The sequence below is a fragment of the Panthera pardus genome, unplaced genomic scaffold, assembly GCF_024362965.1.
Source record: "Panthera pardus isolate Hobbes unplaced genomic scaffold, ASM2436296v1 HiC_scaffold_22, whole genome shotgun sequence".
Lineage (NCBI taxonomy): Eukaryota > Metazoa > Chordata > Mammalia > Carnivora > Felidae > Panthera > Panthera pardus.
Genome location: NW_026526788.1, coordinates 3405342 through 3426892, shown reverse-complemented (window position 1 = coordinate 3426892; position 21551 = coordinate 3405342). Strand labels below are relative to the sequence as shown.

Below are 21551 nucleotides of genomic sequence, written 5' to 3'. Positions count from 1 at the left end.
CCCGCCAGCGCTCACACACTTAATTTCCCAGCAGACGTCCTGGAGGAAAGAAGCACAGAGTTGTGTGTGTGGTAGGATCGCAGGACTGTGCGGAGGGAGACAGAGGACTTCAAACTCTTTAAGACAAGCTTCCGTGGCGCAGGGCAAAAACAGGTGGGGGGAGGGGTGTGCAGAGGTCATCCAAGATGGGACCCCAGGGGTTGCAGCCTGCTTTCTCTGCTGCTCAGACCTTTGGTTCAGCAAACCCGTTTTTTTCTGCCAGGGGAAGGTGCTTAGGTAAGAGCTCAGAACACAAAGCAGGATTTGTATCAGCCTAACCAAGGTTCTGCAAAGTGAAATAAGTCAACTGCAAAAAAATAATAATTTCATGTTCTGGATTCTCCTGCAGAATGGCTCATAGCATCCCTTGTATATCATTATTCATACCCTTGTCTTAGTAGCAGTGATGGGAATCTGGCGGGTGAAACTCTAAAATAAGAACTTTAGTCTAGAAGGCAAGGATTCATGAAAAGCTTACTGCCAACATTCTAGAATATTTACCCATTTCAGAGAAAACTTTGATAATGATGTCACTGCTGCTAAGCATAGATATTTGCCATGTTGCTCATCAAATCGATTTGGTGAATTTGCTCTTAGAGTTTAGTGTTTAAATATTTTATATTGGTGGGGTGCCTGGGTGGCTCAGTCAGTTAAGCGTCTGACTTCGGCTCAGGTCATGATCTCATGGGTCGTGAGTTCGAGCCCTGCGTTGGTCTCTACACTGACAGCTCAGAGCCTGGAGCCTGCTTCGGATTCTGTCTCTCTCTCTCTCTCTCTCTCTGCCCCTCCTCCACTTACACTCTGTCTCTCTCTCCTTCAAAAGTAAACATTAACAAAATTTTCTAAAATATAGGAGTATGATAGAGAGTTTGCCACCAATTCTCAAATGGTTCAGAGAGGGATATATGTAGCAAGATAGTAACAGTGAATGTAGGTGAAGGATATAGGGATGTGTTTCTACTATTTGTATACCTTATCGGTCGATCTGAAGTTTCTCAAAATTCACAGCTTAGGTGGAAATCTCCAGGCCTCCATCTACAGACCCCATATGTTGGGAGTGTATCCCCGGGTGTATACCCGGTAAATGGAAAGAGGTCAAAGCTCCCTTTCTCAGTGCTCCTTGCTTCTTCCTTGGGGAGCTCGGGGCATGGGAAGGCAGTGACACATCTTCCCCCAGAGTCCACGATTTAGAGCCCAGATTGAAGGAGTTTTGAGCCACGCTAAGGAACACCAGACCCACCCCCCGTAGCTAAGTTACTTCATAGTAGTAAATGAGGCATTTTATTTGTGTTTTTTTAAATGTTCATTTATTTTTGAGAGAGAGAGAGTGCAAGCACGGGTCGGGGGGGCAGACAGAGAGAGGGGGACACAGAATCCGAAGCAGGCTCCAGGCTCTGAGCTGTCGGCACAGAGCCCGACGCGGGGCTCGAGCTCGTGACCCACGAGATCATGACCTGAGCCGAAGTCAGACGCTTAACTGACTGAGTCACCCAGGCGCCCCTGTTTTGTTTGGTTTTTAATTTTTCATATACCACAGTGCCTCCAACACGTAAACCCTCCAAAGTGAGTTGGTTTATTTTGTTACCCTCTTTCCTTTTGAACGTTTATAAAAAGCCCATTTTAATAACCATTCCTCATTTTGATTTTTTTCTTTTACTTCCTACCTTGTAGGATACTTAACTCTATACACAGGGTTTTCCGAAAGGTAGCGCTCATCGGGTTTCGGAATAAGGTTAATATTTCATCCTACCAGAAAGCCTGCCACCCAGGGAGCCCTACGGTAAACTCTTTGAATAGCAAGTACTCCTACTTATGGACAACTCGTTTGCGTGCATCACTAACAAAAACTGACCTTCCTGTAATGCCTACTCTGTGGCATGTATTGTTGTAAGTGCTTCGCTAATATTAACATGGTCTTTGGAGCAGTCCTTTGAGGGGAGGCCCTGTTACAGCCCCTTTCACAGATGAGAAAACTGAGGTTCAGAAAGCCTCCCCGGGTCTCACCGGGAAGGTAGCATGAAGACACAGCCAGCCCGGCCCCGGGGTCCTCAGAGGGCCCTGGTGTGTCAACTTTCCCGAAAGTGAAGCCCTCCTTGCTTTCTGAATTCTGGCACTATCACTGCAGTTTGTCATTTGTCACGAAACTTTCTGTTGTCAGTTCTTCCTGAATTAAAAAAGATCTGTAGGCTTTTCTATTTCTGTGGGCGGGTTATACTGTCAGCGGGGAGTCCCTCTGGCCTTAGTAGTTCGACTGCTGACTTCAAACAGGTTTTGTTGCGATTTAGGGATTCCTCATTTCAGTCCTAGTTTGTTGTTGGGTCACGTGATCGCGCAGCAAACGCGCATACGACCATCAGATGCCGAGTTGGCCTTGCGGTGTCAGAACCCACTCCCATGCCCTTCTCTTCTCCCTGGAGGGAGCCTCTAGCCCGCTTTCCTTGTCCCCCTCCCCTCGCCTCTCCTCACTGTTTTCCAAACTGAATACCTGCGTTCCTGAGCAACTTTGTCCCGTTTGCCTGTTTGTAAACTTATTTAAACATGGAACCAGGGGCGCCTGTGGGGCTCAGTTGGTTAAGCGTCCGACTTCGGCTCAGGTCACGATCTCGAGGTCCATGAGTTCGAGCCCCGCGTCGGGCTCTGGGCTGACGGCTCAGAGCCTGGAGCCTGCTTCCGATTCTGTGTCTCCCTCTCTCTCTGCCCCTCCCCCGTTCATGCTCTGTCTCTCTCTGTCTCAAAAATAAATAAACGTTAAAAAAAATTAAAAAAAAAAACATGGAACCGTGCGACGTATTCTTTGTGGCTTGCTGCTTTTTCTACGTGACGTCTGTGAGGTTCACCCAAGGTGTTGGCAACCTCAGTTCATTTGTTCACAGAGTCTTCCCTTTATCCATTCTTGTTCATCGACTGGCCGTCCGTTTTGCTACTGATGATCCAGGTGGGGGGAATCGGGGACCTGTGACGATCAGTCCGCCTATCGCCATGGGTACCTGTTGCACATGTGCAGGGGTTTATCCAGGGCGCACGCTCAGGAGTGGAATTGCTGGGTCGTGCGCCACACAGGTGCACACCTTTACGGGTCGTGCCCAGACTGGTTTCCAAACCGTCTGCCTCACTTCTCACGCCTGCGCTTGGCAGGCGGGCACTCCTTACCAGCCACTCCCGTTCCTGCCAGCACGGGGCGCGTGCCGCGTACTTGTCGTGGTTTGCGTCAGCATTTTCCCGGCAGCACTTGACGTTGAGCACGTTCTTTTGGGTTTCCTCTCTTTCGGCGCATCGGTTTTAAGTATGTTGCTTATGTTTATATCTGATTTTCCTCTGATTGTTTTTAACATCCTTCCAGCCACAGGCCTACCGTGTGCACGTGAGCATCGTCGGCGCTGGGAAAATCAGGCACTCCCAACCAGGCCCACGGTGGAAGGACCGCCCCGTCTGCCTGCTTGGCCCGATTTTGTTCCGGGGGGAGGGGGGGGAGCACAGTGAGGCGGGGCGGGGGGTGGGGGGGCGGCTGAGTCCAGCAGCGTGCTGGCACTGATGAAATCTGGTTGTATCGCAGCATTTGTCTGCTCTTCTCCTCAGCGGTTCACACCATTCAGGAAGCCCTTCCGCTCACTGTTCCAAAAATAGTGGGTCTCTGGATACGTCCAAAGTCTACATCGTGTCCCACAGCAGCGCCCAACAGGTCCCCGGGTCCGCGTCCAAGCCCTACCACAGGCAGGGGGCAGTGAGCAAGTATGTCATCGGCTGGAAGAAATCGGAGGGCAGCCCGCCGCCCGAGGAACCCGAAGTGACCGAGTGTCAGGGGTAAGGTGGCCAGTGGCTCTTCTCTACCCAACCTTACACACATTTTGGGGATGGACTAAGCGGATGCATTTTTCCCCTCGACAGAAATATATTTTCTAAGAAGGAATAACCTAGAAACATCCTTGTATATCTTCTTAAATGTTGGCATTTACGTTTCTCTTTCAAAGTCTTCTCTTTCCTTGAGTTTCATGTTTGAAAAGTGAGAGAAATCCCTGTTCTGTGGTCTTCTGTCCAGAAAACTGCCTGCAATAGAAAAGTCACGGTCATGGGCTGTTGACGGTGTGAGGATAGAGTCTGTAAATAAACAAGTTCAAGGGCGATTCGAATCCCCCCCCAGTGTCCCTGAGTGTTTCTTAAACTTGTGTGACACCATCAAAGAGAAAGTATTCTACCCAATTTTAACATGACTTTGATTTCCCTTCCAGTTGTTTGGTTTTGTGGGGTCAGGTAGGGAGGGACGTGAGGTGCCTCTTGAAAAAGAGAAGAAAGATGCCGATAATCCGTTTTATAACACCTGTGGAAGCTCTGATGTCTCTCTGAAGAGACAAGTTAAAGAAATCCCATGTCAAGAACGCAAAACAAGGATGGTCAGAGCTATTTTCGTTGTTTGCGTATTTTTTATTTTATTTTTAAAAATTTTTTTGAATGTTTTTTTATTTATTTTTGAGAGAGAGAAAGAGAGACAGAGCATGAGCGGGAGAGGGGCAGGGAGAGAGGGAGACACAGAATCCGAAGCAGGCTCCTGGCTCCGAGCTGTCCGCTCAGAGCCCGACGCGGGGCTCGAACCCACACCTGCAAGATCATGACCTGAGCCGAAGTCGGACGCTGAACCAACTGAGCCGCTCAGGCACGCCTGTTTCCTTATTTTTAAAAGGACAGCCATGGGAGCCTGGGTGGCTTAGTCAGTTGAGCATCCAACTCTGGATTTCAGCTCGGGTCATGATCTTGCAGTTTGGGAGATCGAGCCCCGCATCAGGCTCTAGGTTGACCGCACGGAGCCTGCTTGGGAGTCTCTCTCTTTCCCTCGCTCTCTGCCCCTCCCCCACTCATCTCACTTGAATGCCCTCTCTCTCTCTCTCTCTCACTCAAAATCAATAAGCATTTTTTAAAAATAAAAAAAATAAAAGGACAGCCTTAAGAAGAAAGAAACTCCCATGCACTAAACTGTGAAGCCATTGTGTCTGCAGCATTGTCACGTGTGGAAGGCGCGCGGGGGGGGCTGCCCTGATTTCCACAAAGCTCTTTTACGTCTTCAGCTTGGTTGATGAACTGGCACCACTTTTTTCCCGGAAAAAAATGATCCCGCTTTTTAAATATGGAGAGCCTGCTACTGCTCTCTAAACTAAAAATCATTTTAGGGCTGAAATTGAACATGGAGTCTTTTTGTTAAAAAAAAAAAAAAAACACACAAAAACCCATCATGTCAATAATTGCAAATGAGGTGTTAAGAAAGGAATTCAATAGTGATAGCCACACTTTGTGCCCACAAATGCAGATTTCTCTTTCCTTTTTCTTTTTTTTTTTAAGTAGGCTCCGTACCCGGCGTGAGGTTTGAACTCACAACCCTAAGATCAAGAGTCACCTGCTCTACGGACTGAGCCAGCCAGGCACCCCCATAAATGCAGATTTCTAACGATAACGTTGGTATTTCTGCCTATTGATACGTCTCCTGAGCGCCTCACACAAATTCATCCGGAGCCTTCTGAGTTCTGTGTGAAAGCACTGTTTGAGGGCTCTCTGCAAGAGTCAGGGAAGGATGACAGGTGCCCATTTGGACATTTTGCTCTCCTGAGCCCCCCCAGAGTTTGTGCATTTGAACACACAGGTTTGAAGGCACGGACTCTCAGTAAAAGAAGGGCAGAGTCAGGAGCATCGTGAGGAGGAGGTCTGGGCATGTGGGCGACAAAGCTTTACTTCCCCGCATCACACGAGGCTAGTGCTGGGATTTGAACCCGGGCCTCAGGCCGGATCTCTGCGTGCTGTGTCGTGCCCGTCCTGTGTGTGTGGGGGGGGGGGGCGGCAGGCACCCCAGGACTTGTCCAGCTAAGTCGAGTGCTCCTAAAACAAGGGAACACACTGTAATGTGGAAGCAATGAATCTAGAACACCTGCAGACAGCAGAAACAGCATCCCATCTTATCGCCAAAAGATGCTTTGAAACGGGCCAAGTCCGGTGCGTTTGTGCCACAAAGGATTAGAGAACGTCAATGTCCCATTGTACACAAAAGATAAAACTCTGAAGTTTCCAGTTACCTCTTTAACATCACATTGTGGAACCCTCCTTGACCCAACCTGACCTACCTCAGCAACTTCCAGATAATCGCTGTTAATTTTGAGCACGTCCGCGTGAGTTCCTTACTCTGGTAATTTCCCAGTGAGCTGTCGGACTGTGACAAGATGGCCTCGCCTCTCAAATAGAGTCATCTCAGTGACACATGACAATAACAGACAGGTCTGTCGCCCTGTGGCCCTGGGCCATGGATTCCTAGAACGTTGCATCTCAGGTCATGTGGCAAGGACCGTTCACTGCTGACAGTACAGCCACTGATGATTCACTGCGTCCTCCGGAGTGTTTGCTTCCTCGGATTGAATTTCCAGAGTAAACTTTTAAAAATCGAGTCCCTGGTTTTCTCCCTGGAAAAGAGCTGAAAACAGTAATTCCGCTAGACAGTCTTTTGTTGTTCGTAAATACATTTTTATATCCTGATAATTAAGGGAGACAGCTGCCTTATTTATCCAAATGGCTCTGCGGAATTGCCAATAATAAAACGTGCTTGGCACACGCCTGAATCGATTACTCTTAAATTTCAGGCTCCCTCGGGTGCCTCTCTCTGTGTCACCCGGGTGAGATGGGGCAGCGCGGTTGTCTACCTGCGAGAGGAGGGTTCTCTCGAGTTTTCTGAGAAACGCAAGGAGGTGTTCCTGCAAAGGACATATGATAATCTCTGATGAATTATTGAAAGTGTGTTTTCTGACAGATTGGGAAAAGAAAAAGCACGGCCTTAAAAAAAAAAAAAAAAAGGCTATATTTTTTTTCCCCATCCGGGGCTTCAGGGACCTGACTTGATTCTGAATTATTCAGAAATCTACCTTTAGAGCTGAGCTCATTTCACACGTGTAAAATGACACGGGGGTCTGGAGCAAACGCCGCGGTGACCTGACTCCATAATTAAGAATCGCGCGTATAAGTAGGTGGTGGTGGAATCGGCAGATTTTAATCCTTCGGGCTACACGAGTTTTACAAATGGGCTGACCCCTCCCTCCTCTTAACTTCCCCTCTGCTTTGTTTCTGTGCAACAGGCTGTATGGTGAGATGGAGATCCTGTCCACGGCAACGCAGCACCAGACCGTGGTGGGGGATGCTGTTGCAGAAACTCAACATGTTCTGTCCAAAGAAGATTTTCTGAAACTGATGCTTCCTGACAGTCCGTTAGTGGAGGAGGGGAGAAGAAAGGTTAGCGACTTTCATGAGGCTTTGCAGTTACCAGAAATACCGAAGAAAAGTCGAAAGAGGCTCGGAAGTTTCCAGAGTCCCGCCTCGTGCGTTCTCTGTCATGACTCTACCTGGTACTCTGTGCATGGCTGACCGTTTTCAGGGGGTTTTTCTATCAGCAGGGCAAGCCCGGGGGAGGTGAGGAAGGGCAACTTTCTAGCGTGGATGGAGAGGACAAGGGGCAGGCAGGCCTGGCCGAAAATCCCAGCTCCGGTGACAAGCAGCCGCGTGATTCTGTGCAAGTGACTTGACCTCCCGGCCCAGGGTCGTCCTCCGAAAAAAGGAGACCGTGAAACGTGTACCAGAGAGAAGAAATAACACAGGCGCAGCCTCTTAGCACCGGTACATTCTAGGTGATCAGAGGCAGTAGCTATGAAATCCATACTACCTGACTTGTTACAGAAATCTGTCCTCTGCTCCAAGCCGGGCACTGTAAATATGACGGAGCATGCAGCACGCCGTCAGTCCCAAGGGAAGGCCATGTGTCCGTCTTCTAAGCCAACCTCACGTTCGGTGGCACACCTTCATTCGTCACGTAGTAGTCCCCCGCTAACGTTCGATCACTTCTTGTTAACAAGTTGTAGCTTCGCTGTTATTACGGTCTCTTAAACCACTTGGTTACGTAACAGAAAGGATTCGAAAGAACCTGCCGGTCATTTAGCTCAGTCTCCTCTTTTTGCAAGTGCCTGGGTCCCTACGTGGTGAAGTGAGAAGTTCATATAAATGTAGGGTGTCAGAGTCAGGAATGGAAGTCAGATCTTCTCCCTTCTCATCCAGTGCTCTCTCTCGTCCAAATGAAAAGAAAAACATATATATATAAATATACATATGAGGCATCGCCATGTTGACTGGGCTCAGGGTAAACACCAAGTCTGTGTGCTCCTGTCTTCTCTATAATAAAACAATACTGCAATTAACCTAATTGTGTTCTTAGAATAACACTCTAATTAGATACTACCTGAAAGCTGCTTTAATCTAATGCGCCTGTAATCATGTTCTGAAGAACCTGCTGGTGTGTGTGAAGAGGGAATCCCAGAAGAACTCGATCATAATGAGCCTCTTTTTTTTTTTTTTTTTCCTAAACTTGTATCAAATCATATATACGGTACTGTATAAGCTTGGGTGCAGACTTGTAAAAAGGGGCAGATAGCTGTTCTTTTCATAGAAATGAACTTCTCTCCTTGACGTGGGGTTCCCCCCCCCCCTTCTAAGACGAATCACCTTCCTTTCATGGTGTAAATTTAACTTTGTAGTCAACACACATTCCAGTTGGACAGACCAGACAGAATGGAAGGAACGCATACAATAGAAATATGTTTAGCTTTCTCGCTGCACTCACAAATGTAAATAGCCATTTCTGTGTTTGTTTGATGCAAACATTCTGGCTTTTACTATTGTTTATATAAAAGGAATGTGGTTCGGTATGCAGAAGACGAAGTTGGAAAGTCAGATCTGATTTAATTTTTTTGAGTATTTTGACTACTGCTTCTTGAGTAAGAATTCTCCCGACCCTGTCTGCGAGTTAACACAATAATTTCAGTGGTTCCCTTAAATCCGGTAATAATCGATTACCATAACTCCATTTTCAACAATTATAGTAGACCTCTGTGGGTGATCACTTTTAAGTAGACAAGATTTTACTGGACTGATAACCACTGCTTCTTGAACCTGCTTGTGTGGCCTAGAGAGCCTCAGTGTTCAAAATTGGTTTTATTTTATTTTATTTTTTTGGATGAGATTGAACCTCACATTGCAGTGGATTGATACAGAAATTGCCTGATATTAAAACGTAGTCATTTCAAATTAAAATCAAGCCCACGCTATGTGTGCTTTTGCGTAACTGTGCCCGAAATGGCAACCTTCTAGATTTCCAGGACCTGGCGGTGTTATAAGGTTATGGAGGTTCCATTTAACATTTCAGAATTAATAAAGCTGCCCTTGTCTAATTCATGATAGTAGTTCACAGAATGTCAAAGGAGGAAAACATTCAAATCCAGTAACAGCACCAGAGCCCTGGTGTGTTTGCCTAGATGACCCACGTGCCTGGTTTAGCATTCCTGAGCTAACGGTTGATGCCTGCCTGCCTGCCTAGGGAGAACTCAGATGCTATCACGGTGGTACTTGTATTGCTGGATTTAGTCAGAGAAATTCCATGCTTTCAACTCTTTTGTGTCTGTCTTCCCCCTTCTCCCCCCCACCCTAGTTTTCGTTCTATGGGAACCTGTCTCCAAGACGCTCGCTCTACCGCACCCTCTCGGATGAGAGCATCTGCAGCAATCGGAGGGGGTCTTCCTTTGGCAGTTCGCGAAGCTCAATACTTGACCAAGCCCTGCCCAACGACATTCTGTTCAGCACCACCCCACCCTACCACAGCACGCTGCCCCCCCGCACCCACCCCGCACCCAGCTTGGGGAGCCTGAGAAGTAAGTGTGCAGGGGCTGAACTTCCGTACGCGGGGGCCCTTCGGGTTGTGCCCCCGTAGAGATTTGGGAGGGGTTAGGTTTCTTTTTTAAGACACATATTATTTGGTGCGTCTGCTTTTCTTTCCTTTTTTTTTAAAAAAATTTTTCAATGTGATACAGGCATCAGAGTGGATACTTTTTAGAAGTTAAGCAGTGCCGCGAGTGTTGAAGAATATTGAAAAGCCCATATTCAACATTTTTTATCGAGTCATGACTATATAAATAAAAGATGTATGTGTGTGTATAAGAAAAAAATACCTAAGACCTGATTTTATAAAGGCAAAAGTGGCACGGGAGGTAGATTTTCCATTGGGCAGCAAGCAAGGAGGAAGGTTTGGTTTCCCTCCGTCCCTGACATTGAACACCAGGGGATGGGCAAGGTGGGAGATGGGCACGGGAGCCGTGGGTCTTCAACCTGACTTTCCCCGTGGGTGGTGGAATGACCCTGTGTTCATCATTCATGCGCTCTGTGTCCGGTTTACTCCAGTTTACGGGTCACACACTGACTGGGTAATTTCTACACGATTTTCCTTCAGATCTTAAAATCTTTGACTTTTACGTGGTGTCAGCGTTTAAGGGTGCTAATTTTTTTTTACTCTGGCTTTGTTTCCTTTTTCAGAATTTAATTTCTAGTGTACAGGATGATTAAGGATTTAATCAGAACTACATTCATTATCCGTGTTTTTTTTTTTATTTCATAAAAAGCATTATCTTTAGAACCAATTTGAACTTCATAATATGTGTGGAAATCTCAGGCTAAATGAAATAAAAGTTCTAATAGTGCTTCTTCTAATGTTGAACATAATTGGAAATGAACCTTGTCTCATAAAATCCTTAATCTATTTCTTTAAGTAACATAATATCCTGCCTGCTATAATGAGTCAATTTGCCTAAATTGAAGAAACCTTTAAACTCCTTCTTGATAACCCTATGAAAGGTCAGACATATTCTAATAACCTAATATTTCTCTAAATGTTTTTCCTTTTTTGTAAATAGGTAAATTTAACGTCCTCTTGAAAGCGTGCGTAAAATCAGTAAGACTGTTTTCTCGCAGATGTTATTTCTTTCATTTCTAATGCTTGATGTGTGGTCATGAGATCTGTGGCCTGTGCGTCGATGTAATTCTTATATTCACCCTTCACTGCTTCCATTGTGAAAGATACTTTTTTTTTTAACTTTTTTTTTTTAATGAAAAAAAAATTTTTTTTTTTTTAAGAGCAGTTCTAGGTTCACAGCAAAATTTAGCAGAAGGCACAGGGAGTTCCCAGATACCCCTGCCCCCACACATGCACAGCCTCCCTGGCGATCAACGTCTCTCACCCAGGGTACATTTGCTACAATCCGTGCACCTGCATTGATACATCGTCATGAACCAGAGTCCATCGTTTGCTTACATTAGGATTCAGTCTCCATGCCATACATGCTGTGGGTCTGGACAGTGTCAGATGACATGTACCCACCACTGCAGTATGCCAACCACTGATCTTTTCACCGTCTCCCTTGTTTTGTCTTTTCCAAAATGTCATATACTTAGAATCATACAGTATGTAGCTTTTTCAGGAGAACTCCGTGTCTTTGCACGGCTTGACAGTTTCTTTCTCTTCAGCACTAGATAATATTCCATTGTCTGGACGTACCACAGCTTCTCTCTCTGTCCATCTACTGAAGAAATGCATCCTTTTTTAGTATTTGCAAAGTATAAAGGCGCAAGTAGGAAACAGGCAGGGTACATTAGTTGTTCACGATTCAAGTGCAAAACTGCCTTACCTGTCTTCACTGGTCGTTTCTCTGGGAAAAGCAGTGAGCGTGGTCCTTGCCACTGGCTCTTCTCTGTTGAAACCTGATTTGGCAACGCGACTTCAGTTTCCTGTAGAAACTACTCAGAAAAGGTTCTGTCGGTTCCGTGAGTGAAATGACACGATGTGGATAAGGGAGCTGGAAGTAATTTGTGCTAACGTGTCTGACGCCCGCACTGAACCTGTGTGGTCGTTCCTTTTGAATCCACAGATTTTTGTCATTCTTCACTTTCTGTGGTTTCTGGTCGCTCGGCAGAACCTCTGTAAGAAGAGCCCACTCTCTGAGAGTAGTTCAGAACCGGAACAACGGATGTCTGAAGAGAGGAATGAGGACGAATTGAGGTTGTCCAGTTGTTTTCTCTTAGTCCCAGAGACTTAGCTTCATGTGAAAGCTTGGAGGGGAGGTTCATTCCGTCGAGCTTCTAGAAGCCACGTAGAAAGAGGTAGGCAGAAACTCAGAAGGCGTGCATGTGCTTCGGGTAAGCTTTAAAACTGGAGCGTCCCCACCACGGGATCCTCACAGAGAGAATCTGTCACTAATGGAGACTGGTCAGCAAGTTTGTCTCTTTACAGCAAATGTTGCTGGAGCTTTTCCACGGGTAATTATTATTATAGTCACAGGCTTCTCGTTCAGCTATTTTTAGCTAGTACCTGTCCCACATTTGAACCTGTCTCAGACTCTTTCTTCTCTGGAGATCAAGATCTTGATTCAACCTTGTGAGACCAGTCCCTCACAAACACATTTTGGATGTGATTCATGTCACGATTCATGTAGATTTCCTGTGAAGTCCCTGAAATGTGCTAGATCATTAGGTCTTCAACTTGGAGGCGTAAAAATACGGCCTGATGAAGCAATTGAAACTGTTTCTGAAATGCTTCTGTGTTGCATTTAGGGTCTTTGTTTTCATTATTATTGGATTCCAGAACAAAATTTCTTTTGTGGCCCACATAGAAAAAAATGGGGAATGGCCATTTGGATGCATGATTCACAGGCCAGATAACCAATGATATTGATAAATGTGCCCAGTATCTGTTTCCTCCTTGACCAGTTGGGCACCTGACTTTATTCAGTGTAGGGCTGCTTCCGTACCTTGGCTGTTGTAAATAATGCTGCTATAAACATCGGAGTGCATGTATCCCTTCGAATTAGTGTTTTTGTATTCTTCAGGTAAATACTGGATCATATGGAGATTTTATTTTTAATTTTTTGAGGCACCTCCACACTGTTTCCCACCATGGCTTCACCAGTTTGCATTCCCACCGGCAGTGCAGGAGGGCTCCTTTTTCTCCACATCCTCGCCAGCATTTATTTCTTTTTGATATTAGCCATTCTGACAGGTGTGAGATGATACCTCATTGTGGTTTTGATTTGCATTTCCCTGATGATCAGTGATGTTGAGCATCTTTTCACGTATCCTTTGGCCATCTCTATGTCTTCTTTGGAGAAATGTCTGTTCATGTCTTGTGCCCAGTTTTTAATTGGATTATTTGGGTTTTCTTTTCTTTTTTTCTTTCTTTCTTTTTTTTTTTTCTTTTTTTTTTGGTGTTGTGTAAGTTCTTCGCAGGTTTTGGATACTGATCCTTTATCAGAAATGTTATTTACAAACATCTTCTTCCATTTGGTAGGTTGTCTTTTTGTTTTATTGACTTTCCTTTGCCGTGCAGAAGCTTTTTGTGCCAGTATGGTCCTGATTCTTTATTTCTCCTTTTGTTTCCCTTGTCTCAGGAGACCTGTATAGAAAAATGTTGTACGACTGATGTCAGAGATATTACTGCCCGTGCTCTCTTCTAGGATTTTTATGGTTTCGAGTCTCACATTTAGGCCCTTAATTCATTTTGAGTTTATTTTTGTGCATGGTGTAAGAAGGTCATACAGTTTCCTCCTTCGGCATGTCAGTGTCCAGTTTTCCCAACACCATTTGTCGAAGAGACTTTTTCCCATTACACATTTTTGCCTCCTTTGTCAAAGATTTATTGACCATATAGTTGTACGTTTATTTCTGGGCTTTCTATTCTGTTCCATCGGGGTGTGTGTGTGTGTGTGTGCGTGTGTGTGTGTGTACCATACTGTTTTGATCAGTACAGCTTTGTACTATAACTTGAAGTCTGGAATCGCGATGCCCCCATCTTTGTTTTTCTTTTTCAAGACTGCTTTGGCTATTCGGGGTCTTTTGTGAGAATCCCTCTTTTTTGTTTTTTGTTTTATGGAGATCAAAACTCTCCAAGGAATGGGAGAAATCTTCGTATGAGCATAGACTCACAAGAGTTAAGTTTCAGAAGATAAGAAAAGAGTACTAACTTATGCATGTTTCCAAATCCTGGAGTTTTGACCTAGCACCTCCCAAAGGATGCCCCTTGAAGCTTCAAGAAGGGGGCAGTTTAGAATAAGTCAAATGAGTATTTTCTCGGTAATTCAGTACGCCCGCATGATGCTACAGACCCAGGCATAGGCCCAGTGTGTGGGGTGCAGGTGGTAAGAGCTGCTTACAGGCAGAAGATGGCCCTGGCCACAGTTGGCATTGCAGAACGTGCCCGTGGGCCATCAGAGGCAGGGGGTCTGGCTGATCCACAAGGGCGCTGCTTTGTCTTTCTCAAAGGTTCCCAGTCTCCCCTGTAATAAACATTCAGTGGTGTTTCGAGAGGAACTGCCCAAACCTCAGCTGTCTGACCATCAGGAGGACTCCTCAGCATTTATAACAACAAACAAAGGCACCCCTGATACAGACGGTCATTGTGCCTTCCGGTTGTGGATAAACAAACAGGAAGTCATGACATCAGTGTCCAGGCCGGAGAGCAGGGGCCAGGCGTCCATGCCTAGACATTAGCCATCTTTCAGACTCCCCGAGCCACTTTCTCCTTTGAATTGGCTGAAAGAGCAGGGTGCACTCCTGACGTCACACGAGCTTTGGAAATAACAAAGACAAGGGGTGCCTTTTCTTCCGCATCTGTAAGACTCCGGAAACAACCCAGTCACAGCCACCGTGGTGTGCACCTTCCCCAAACCCCCACTGGACCAGCACCAGCAGCATTCACCTGCTTGCTGACCGGGCTCCTCAAGGGCAGAAGCTGTGTCTTCCTGGTCCTATAGTACCTGCTGGTGCCTGGAACATAGGAGATGCTGGGTAAGCATCATCTAGGTGATGGCAGTAGTGATAACCTCACAACCAGCAAGAACGTTCTAAAGGATTTTTGGTGATTCGGAATCTCAGACCAAAAAAATAAATAAATAAAATTTATGTTTTGCCAATTATATGATCTTCCAAGCAATTGAAAAGAAATTGAGGTGCTTTTCATTTTGAGAATTCGGAGAATTTAGACGCTCTTTCTCCGTTTAAGGTGAGTGTCGGTGACCCTGGGACCTTCCTGCGTGCTGAGAAATGATGACACGTCATAGATACATGGCTAACTAGGCTCCAATAAATCCTGGGGGAAAGAAGCCTTCCTAATCCACTGACCATCTTTGACAGCCCTATGGTGTCAAATAAACACAAAAGTTTCATTCACACCTGGGGAAGAGGGAATACTAGCTTGTAATAAAAAAGAAATCTCACAAATCGCATTTCCCTCCTTTTGCCCCCTGCATCTCCATAAAAGTTGGAGGAAGTTAGCACGCCCGAGGCTTGCCTCTGGTTGTGAAACTTACGCCCCGGGACATCCCAGATCCTGGAGTCCTCACGGGCTTGGCATGCGGCTTCTGCGTGACTTGTGTCCAGGGCAGCGAGCACACCTACAGAGCAGGTGGACCAGTCCTGCTGGGCTCCCTCACTCCCTCCGTCGTCCGTCCCTCCCTCCCTCCCTCCCTCACTCTCAGCTTTGGTTTCCTGGCCACCAGGATTCAGATTTGTGCCTTGGCTTAATTACAGATGGCCACGTATTGTGGGATCTTAGGGCACTCAGGAATAGTCAAAGCATTCATCTTTGACCCAAGACTGTCAGGTTCCCCCGATGGTCAGTGCTCCGTGGGTGTCTGGGGAAGGAAGCTTTTTGAGCTCAGAAATGCTAGAAGGACAAGTGGTGGGGGCGGGGTGGGGGGTACAGGGACGTTCGCCTAGTGCCCCAACCAGCCTGCATTCTGCCTCTCTCTTCACGTGGCTCCTGTCAGAGCCAGAAAGGATGCTATTGCCTGGTGCCGGCAGGGAAGAAGGGCGACTGCACACGCAGCGTGTGTTGGGCCTGATTCTGGGCTTTCCAGGGCCAGAAAGAAGCTCAGGGGAAGGATTGTTTCTCTATAAAGGCAGAGAAAATCCTCAGGTTGGCATTTGTTAGTAAAACACGACTATCAGAGTGTACTTTCTGTCGAGATGTTCACTTACCTGAATCATTTTCCAGTCCCTGGTGTTTCCTCTCCCAAGAGGGAAGGAGAGGCGGGGGTTGGAGGGAGAGCGCCCCGGGGCACACAGGTTCCAGCCTGCCTGGTGCACCCTTCCCCGCGCTGCCACACTCGTAACCTCATTCCTGAAGAACTCTGGTCCCGTGCGAATCAGCGACAAAAATGATTGCCACCAAGTCAAATAATTCCTCCACACTTGGCTTTGGAAAGCCTGCTTTAAGCAAAGAGCCAATGTGTTTGAGAGACAAAGTGATTGGCAAGTGATGGAAAATCCAGGGGCTTCCTTACCTTTCTGCCTCGGGGGTTGAACCTTAACCCTAAAAGGCCTGAGGTCTGCGAGGGGGCTTCAGCCCAGCCTCTGCCCACCTCTGTCTTCCTGGGTTCCCGAGAACCAGGTCAGGAGAGGAGGGAGCTGTGAGCGCTCCGCAACTGGGCTCCCTTCGCGGTGGAGGCTGGGACCGGGTCGTTGGAATATCCCCGCGGCTAAACGTGGTAGTGCTGAAAATAGAGGGGTTTGATTGGCCACCCCGCCCCGGGTGGGGGTGGGCTGAGAGGTCATGTGAAGGCGTCAAGAGGGCAGAAGGACCGTGAGTGCCCTTCAAGGTCAAACACCACCGTGCTCTCTCTCTGTCCAGATGCCAGCATTTCACAGCTACCCCAAAGGGTGTGGGAACAAAAATTACAGGTGCATTGGGTTAATTATGCCCCTTACTTAACTTAATTGCAGGCTCAGACAACCAGGTGGTCATTATTTTGATTGGTCTCATTAGGCAGATGTGTTCACAAGCAGCTGCATGCAACGTTTGGGGCAGGTTCAGAAACGACATGTCCAAGAAAGTCCGGTTTAAGCCTTTGAAAAATCTGTCCTCAGGGTTGCCGGGGTGGCTCAGTCAGTCAAGTGCCTGACTCTTGATGTCAGCTCAGGTCGTGATCTCAGGGTTTGTGAGTTCGAGCCCTGCATCAGGCTCCCACTCGAATAGCACAGGTACCCTGCCTGGGATTCTCTCTGTCTCTCTCTCTCTCTCTCCCCGTCTCTCCGCCCCTCCCCCACTCAGGCTGTCTCTCTCTCTCTCTCTCTCAAAAAAGAAAAAAAATTTGTCCTCAGATGCGTAGTGAGTTCTAACAACTAGTATTATCCATGACATAAACACTTCAAGTCCCGTGATGACAGGTGGAAAAGAAAAAGAAACCTAAAAGGTCCATGTGTACAAAGGAAGGCAAACCTATGCTGGACGGCAAGGGGTTTCTGGTTTTGCCGGGGATCAAGCCACCTCATTAAGTCCGCAGAGCAGCCCCAGTCCCATTTTTGTGCGTAGGCTGAAAGAGACTGTACTGTCCCTTCTCTTCCTTGCCTGCGAACAATGAAGACAGGGTTCGTCTTCCTGCCTTTTTATAACCAGCTGATATTTGGGGCATCTTGAACTTGCGGTGCTCAGCTTACATAACCGTGTTCTTCAGGAAGCTTCTTAAGCCATCAATCAGGCTAGAGAGAGAGTGTGCCGAACCTTGTTTACAGTAGAAGCTTGCAACACTTGAAAGGGGGAAGTAACCCCTGAAGAAAGCAGGAATCCGTACTGCAGACAGTCAGACTCGGATGGATGTCCTCGGGGAAAGCCCTGCCCTGGAAGAAAACCGTGAGATTCCGATACTGTACCATCAGAATCGATCCATTCTAAAACCCTCCCACCCCGGGGCGTGGCCGGCCGACCTCTAAGTGAGCCTGTAGGTCATGGCTTTCCTGCAGACCTCCGTTTCTCCAGCTGTGTGTTTTGGGGGCGACGGCACCACACTGTCTCCTTTTGTCCTGGGGGCCGGAGGTCTGTTGGAAGAAGTTCCCTGGCCCCTTGGAGGGGCCGCCCGGGCCCTGCACTGCCATCCGACTGACGCTCTGGTTTTGTTCCCGTTTAGATGAGTTCTGGTTCTCCGATGGGTCCTTATCGGATAAGTCCAAGTGCGCAGATCCTGGCCTGATGCCCCTCCCGGACACGGCCACGGGTTTAGATTGGTCCCACCTCGTGGACGCTGCACGGGCATTTGAAGGTAAAAAGACTCAGGGCCTCCAGGGCCTGGGGCGGCAACATAGGGAACGCGTCTGCTTTTCGGATTGGTCTGGGTTAACGTTTTGGATGCTTTGCACATCTTTGTGGATGAAAACGCGCAGGGGAAGGCTTGAGCTGTGACTAAGGGCGTTTCGTCAGGGAGACCGTGCCATTTCGTGAAATGAGCACCGGACAAAGGATCCCAAACCCGCCATCCAGATCAGGTGCCAGCCCTGATCTGGGACGAGTCACTTCCCCTCTCTGACCTCTCTTCCTACCTGAAATGTGGAGGTGAGTCTGTAGGACCCGGATTCTTCCCTGCGAGCGTCACGAGGGGAGATGGAGAGGAAGGGCCTCCAGAGGCCGCGGCTGCCTGGTTCGGTGGAATGGGCACAGCCTGAGGAGTCTGGCGGCTTGGTGTACACGCAGTGTGACGGGCCCCAGCCCCGCCCGTCTTCCTCCTCCAACAGCGTGTCCCTGACACAGCGGACACGCCCATCTCTGAGGGCCTTTCCAGCTGCCACGCCCACGGGACTTTTCGAAGTTGAAACTGCTCCCATGACCCGGGATTGTGACCTGTGCCATTTGCTGGCGCTGCCCTTCTATGATGACCGCTGCCCCTGGGGTGACTGGTAGAAGTGACCGGGGAGGTGGCCTGTCTGCAAATCCCGGCGGAGGGTCACGTGTGGCCACCCCCACGGGGGGGAGGGGGCCAGGGGAATCTGCAGCCGCCTGAGCAACCCATCTCTTCTCTCCCTCTCCCCGTCCTCTCACCTGCTTGGTCTCTACCCCCACTGCACGTCCAGGCTTGGGGACACAAAAGCACGTTCCTTTCCCAGAAGCGACTGGTGTGCTGCCAGGTCAGGGTGCTGCCTGAGGTGGGAGTTGCTGCTTGCCCTGCCCCTCACTCTGCACAAGCTGGCCCTGCCGAGGGATCTGTTCTAGATGATCGGGATCGGTGTCTCTGGTCCTAAGTTCCAGCGGCGACGGGGAAGGGGAAGGCTTCGTGGAGGCTAATTCAGACACCAGGGGCGTTTAGCTCCAGTAGATAAGCAAAGAGAAACTCTGTTAGGAAGTTTCTGCAAATTGAACAGGCTCTTACTGCTCCCTTAGTAGGAGTGAGGGTCTTGGGTTCACTGCCTTGCAAAGTACTCAATTCCGTGTGGAAACCTCAGAGTGCCCGTCTGCTCCGCGATGCAGCCTTCGTTCCCTGACATTACCCGAAGTTGGTTATAGAACCCCAGGCCCTCGGCCCAGTTACTTCCTGTGCTTCCAACGCTGACCTAGATGCGACCTAGCCCCAAGGGGCAGGAGCGCTGTCTTTACCTCCGTCCAGAGCAGCCCAGGCAGCAGGTAACAGCATTTTCTCTGGCCCGTTCTTTGCACGCTGTGCTGTCTTACTGCCCCCGGGAGAATATGAGAACATCTATTCTGTCCGCTGCGTTATTCTCGGCTGCGTAAATATTTGCACGGTACTTACCGCGCTGAATTCTGCTTTATTCACTTGTCTGTATCTTCTTACTAGGTGATGAGTTTCTCAAGGGAAGGCTGCTTGTTTTATGTATCTTATCTTTATTTATCAAGCACATGGCGAGATAACTGAATGAGAAAAGCTAGTACCGGAAGATAGGTACCCAACGCACAGGATACTTGAGCTGTATACCTACTCGTGGCATCGTTTTTGACCTCTGAAGACCCTTTTGCATTTTATGCTCATTTTTGAGATGTAAAATATTTATCAGCCTATCTGTGTATCTACTCGCCACCCCCCGTTTGTATCTTTGCTTGGTTCCCTTCCACCTCCTCAAGAATGAAAGCACTGCTGTGAAACAGATCTTTGAAGGAGAGGGGCTAAGAACGGGAAGTGCAGAAACCAAAATGGCACGTGCAGCAGTGACAAAGGTGTCCACCCAGGGACTCTGGTCACAGTCACAGCTCAGCTGCTGGGCTGTGGGCCTTTGGACAAGTCCCTTAACTACCACAATACCACACTACGGGCCGACACCGAATGTTCGGCAGTAATCCTCAGAAGTACCTGATTATTTGCATGGGGCTGCATTCAGTCTTCTTGACCAGAAAATGAACGCGTAAGGCTTCTGACAGTCTTAAACCCCCCACTTCGGCAGTTCAGGTCTGTCCATCAGAGAGTGGTTGTGAGCCGAAGTTAGGGTCTAGGTGGGAGTTGGTGCCCACAGACAAAAGAGAAAAAGCATGACGTGGAAACCCCAGAGAGCCAACACCTCACGTGCATTGGCATCAGAGCCAAACAGGACGAGTGTGGGGTTCTGCCTGCCAGGGGAGCGGACTTCGGTCATCTGACCTTTCCGAAGTTTCCAAACGCTTACAAATCAAAATTAGAGGAATTCTCGGTGCTACTCTGTAGGGCAGCGGACCACAGCACGCCGCCTTGAGACCACAGGCAGCTTAGGAGAGGTCAGCTGGGAATTTGCAGCTCCAGACATTTGCTAATCAGATCGTCTCGTGTCAGTGTCACTCCGACAACGCTGGCATGGTGGCGAGTGGGTGTCATCCATCACCTCAGCCCTTTAAAGAGAAATGTCTTCACCGAGATAACCCACTTGCCCTGCCTGTTACTTGATCTTTCTCGTACCAGTTCCCAGAGCCCTTTCTGAGTTAGACTACACATGATAAAGATAGTCCAGAAAATCCCCTATGCATCTGTTTAATTGCTACAAACTAATAAAGGCAGTTCAACATTCCTTACTGAGCTCAGAATGCTCTGGAATAATGCTGTGCCCGTCCATGGACGTGAGCAGTCAACACATCTCAAAACGGGCTTTAAAAAAAAAAAGGAATGCGTCTGCCTACTTAATACCATGACCCTCATAGAATCCACCCATGTGATTCGTGCAAGCAGAGACGCCTCTCTCCCAGCGATCTACCTGTTTTATCTTCCAAACTTGCCGTGTGATGTGTTATACTTTGCTGACCAGCTAAACTTGACACTGGACACAGGAGTGTAAGAACTTAGATCTTTTACTATGTCATGCAACAGTAGAGCAGAGGCACCAAAATATCTGTCCCGATCATCGTTGCTGAAATATATTGACACTCTGTTCGTACAGAGAACATAACATATACCCTGTGACTATGAGTGGGGCGTCTCCAACGATGAGGAGCGTTTCCATACCACCTTTCTGACCACAAGGTAATGAAAATAGAATTAAATAAGAAAACTGAGAAGCAAAACACAAACAAAAAATTCTAAGCATTTGTTAGACTCTTGATGTAATTCATAATAATTATTCTAGGAAGAATTCAGGAATATGAGGCCATTTTTTTCCTTTTTTTAGTGAGTGATGATACAAAGATACTACCTATTAAAATCTTTGGACTGCAGCCAGAGAACAGTCCTTAAACAAAAATGCACTGTTTTCAGAAACATTTGTTTAAATGGGGGGGGGGGGGGGAACACATGAAAATTAACCAACTTAACTGTGCTTCAAAAAGATTCTACAGGGGCGCCTGGGTGGCTCAGTCGGTTAAGCGTCCGACTTCGGCTCAGGTCATGATCTTACAGTCTGTGAGTTCGAGCCCCGAGTCAAGCTCTGTGCTGACAGCTCAGAGCCTG

At 47.7% G+C, this 21551-nt stretch overlaps 1 protein-coding gene across 7 annotated transcripts in view; it reads left to right on the top strand.

The window, feature by feature from the left end:
* SIPA1L2 (signal induced proliferation associated 1 like 2) overlaps positions 1-21551 on the top strand; it is a 222509-nt gene that overhangs the window by 189407 nt on the left and 11551 nt on the right. For 5 of the 7 annotated variants that reach the window (XM_053910190.1, XM_019419003.2, XM_019419004.2 and 2 more), the window contains 4 exons: positions 3616-3840; positions 7140-7293; positions 9536-9755; positions 17829-17960. In XM_053910190.1, the coding sequence (XP_053766165.1) occupies positions 3616-3840; positions 7140-7293; positions 9536-9755; positions 17829-17960 (731 nt within the window). The remainder of the gene's footprint in view (positions 1-3615; positions 3841-7139; positions 7294-9535; positions 9756-17828; positions 17961-21551) is intronic. The other 2 variants (XM_019419006.2, XM_019419005.2) reach the window with 1 other exon arrangement.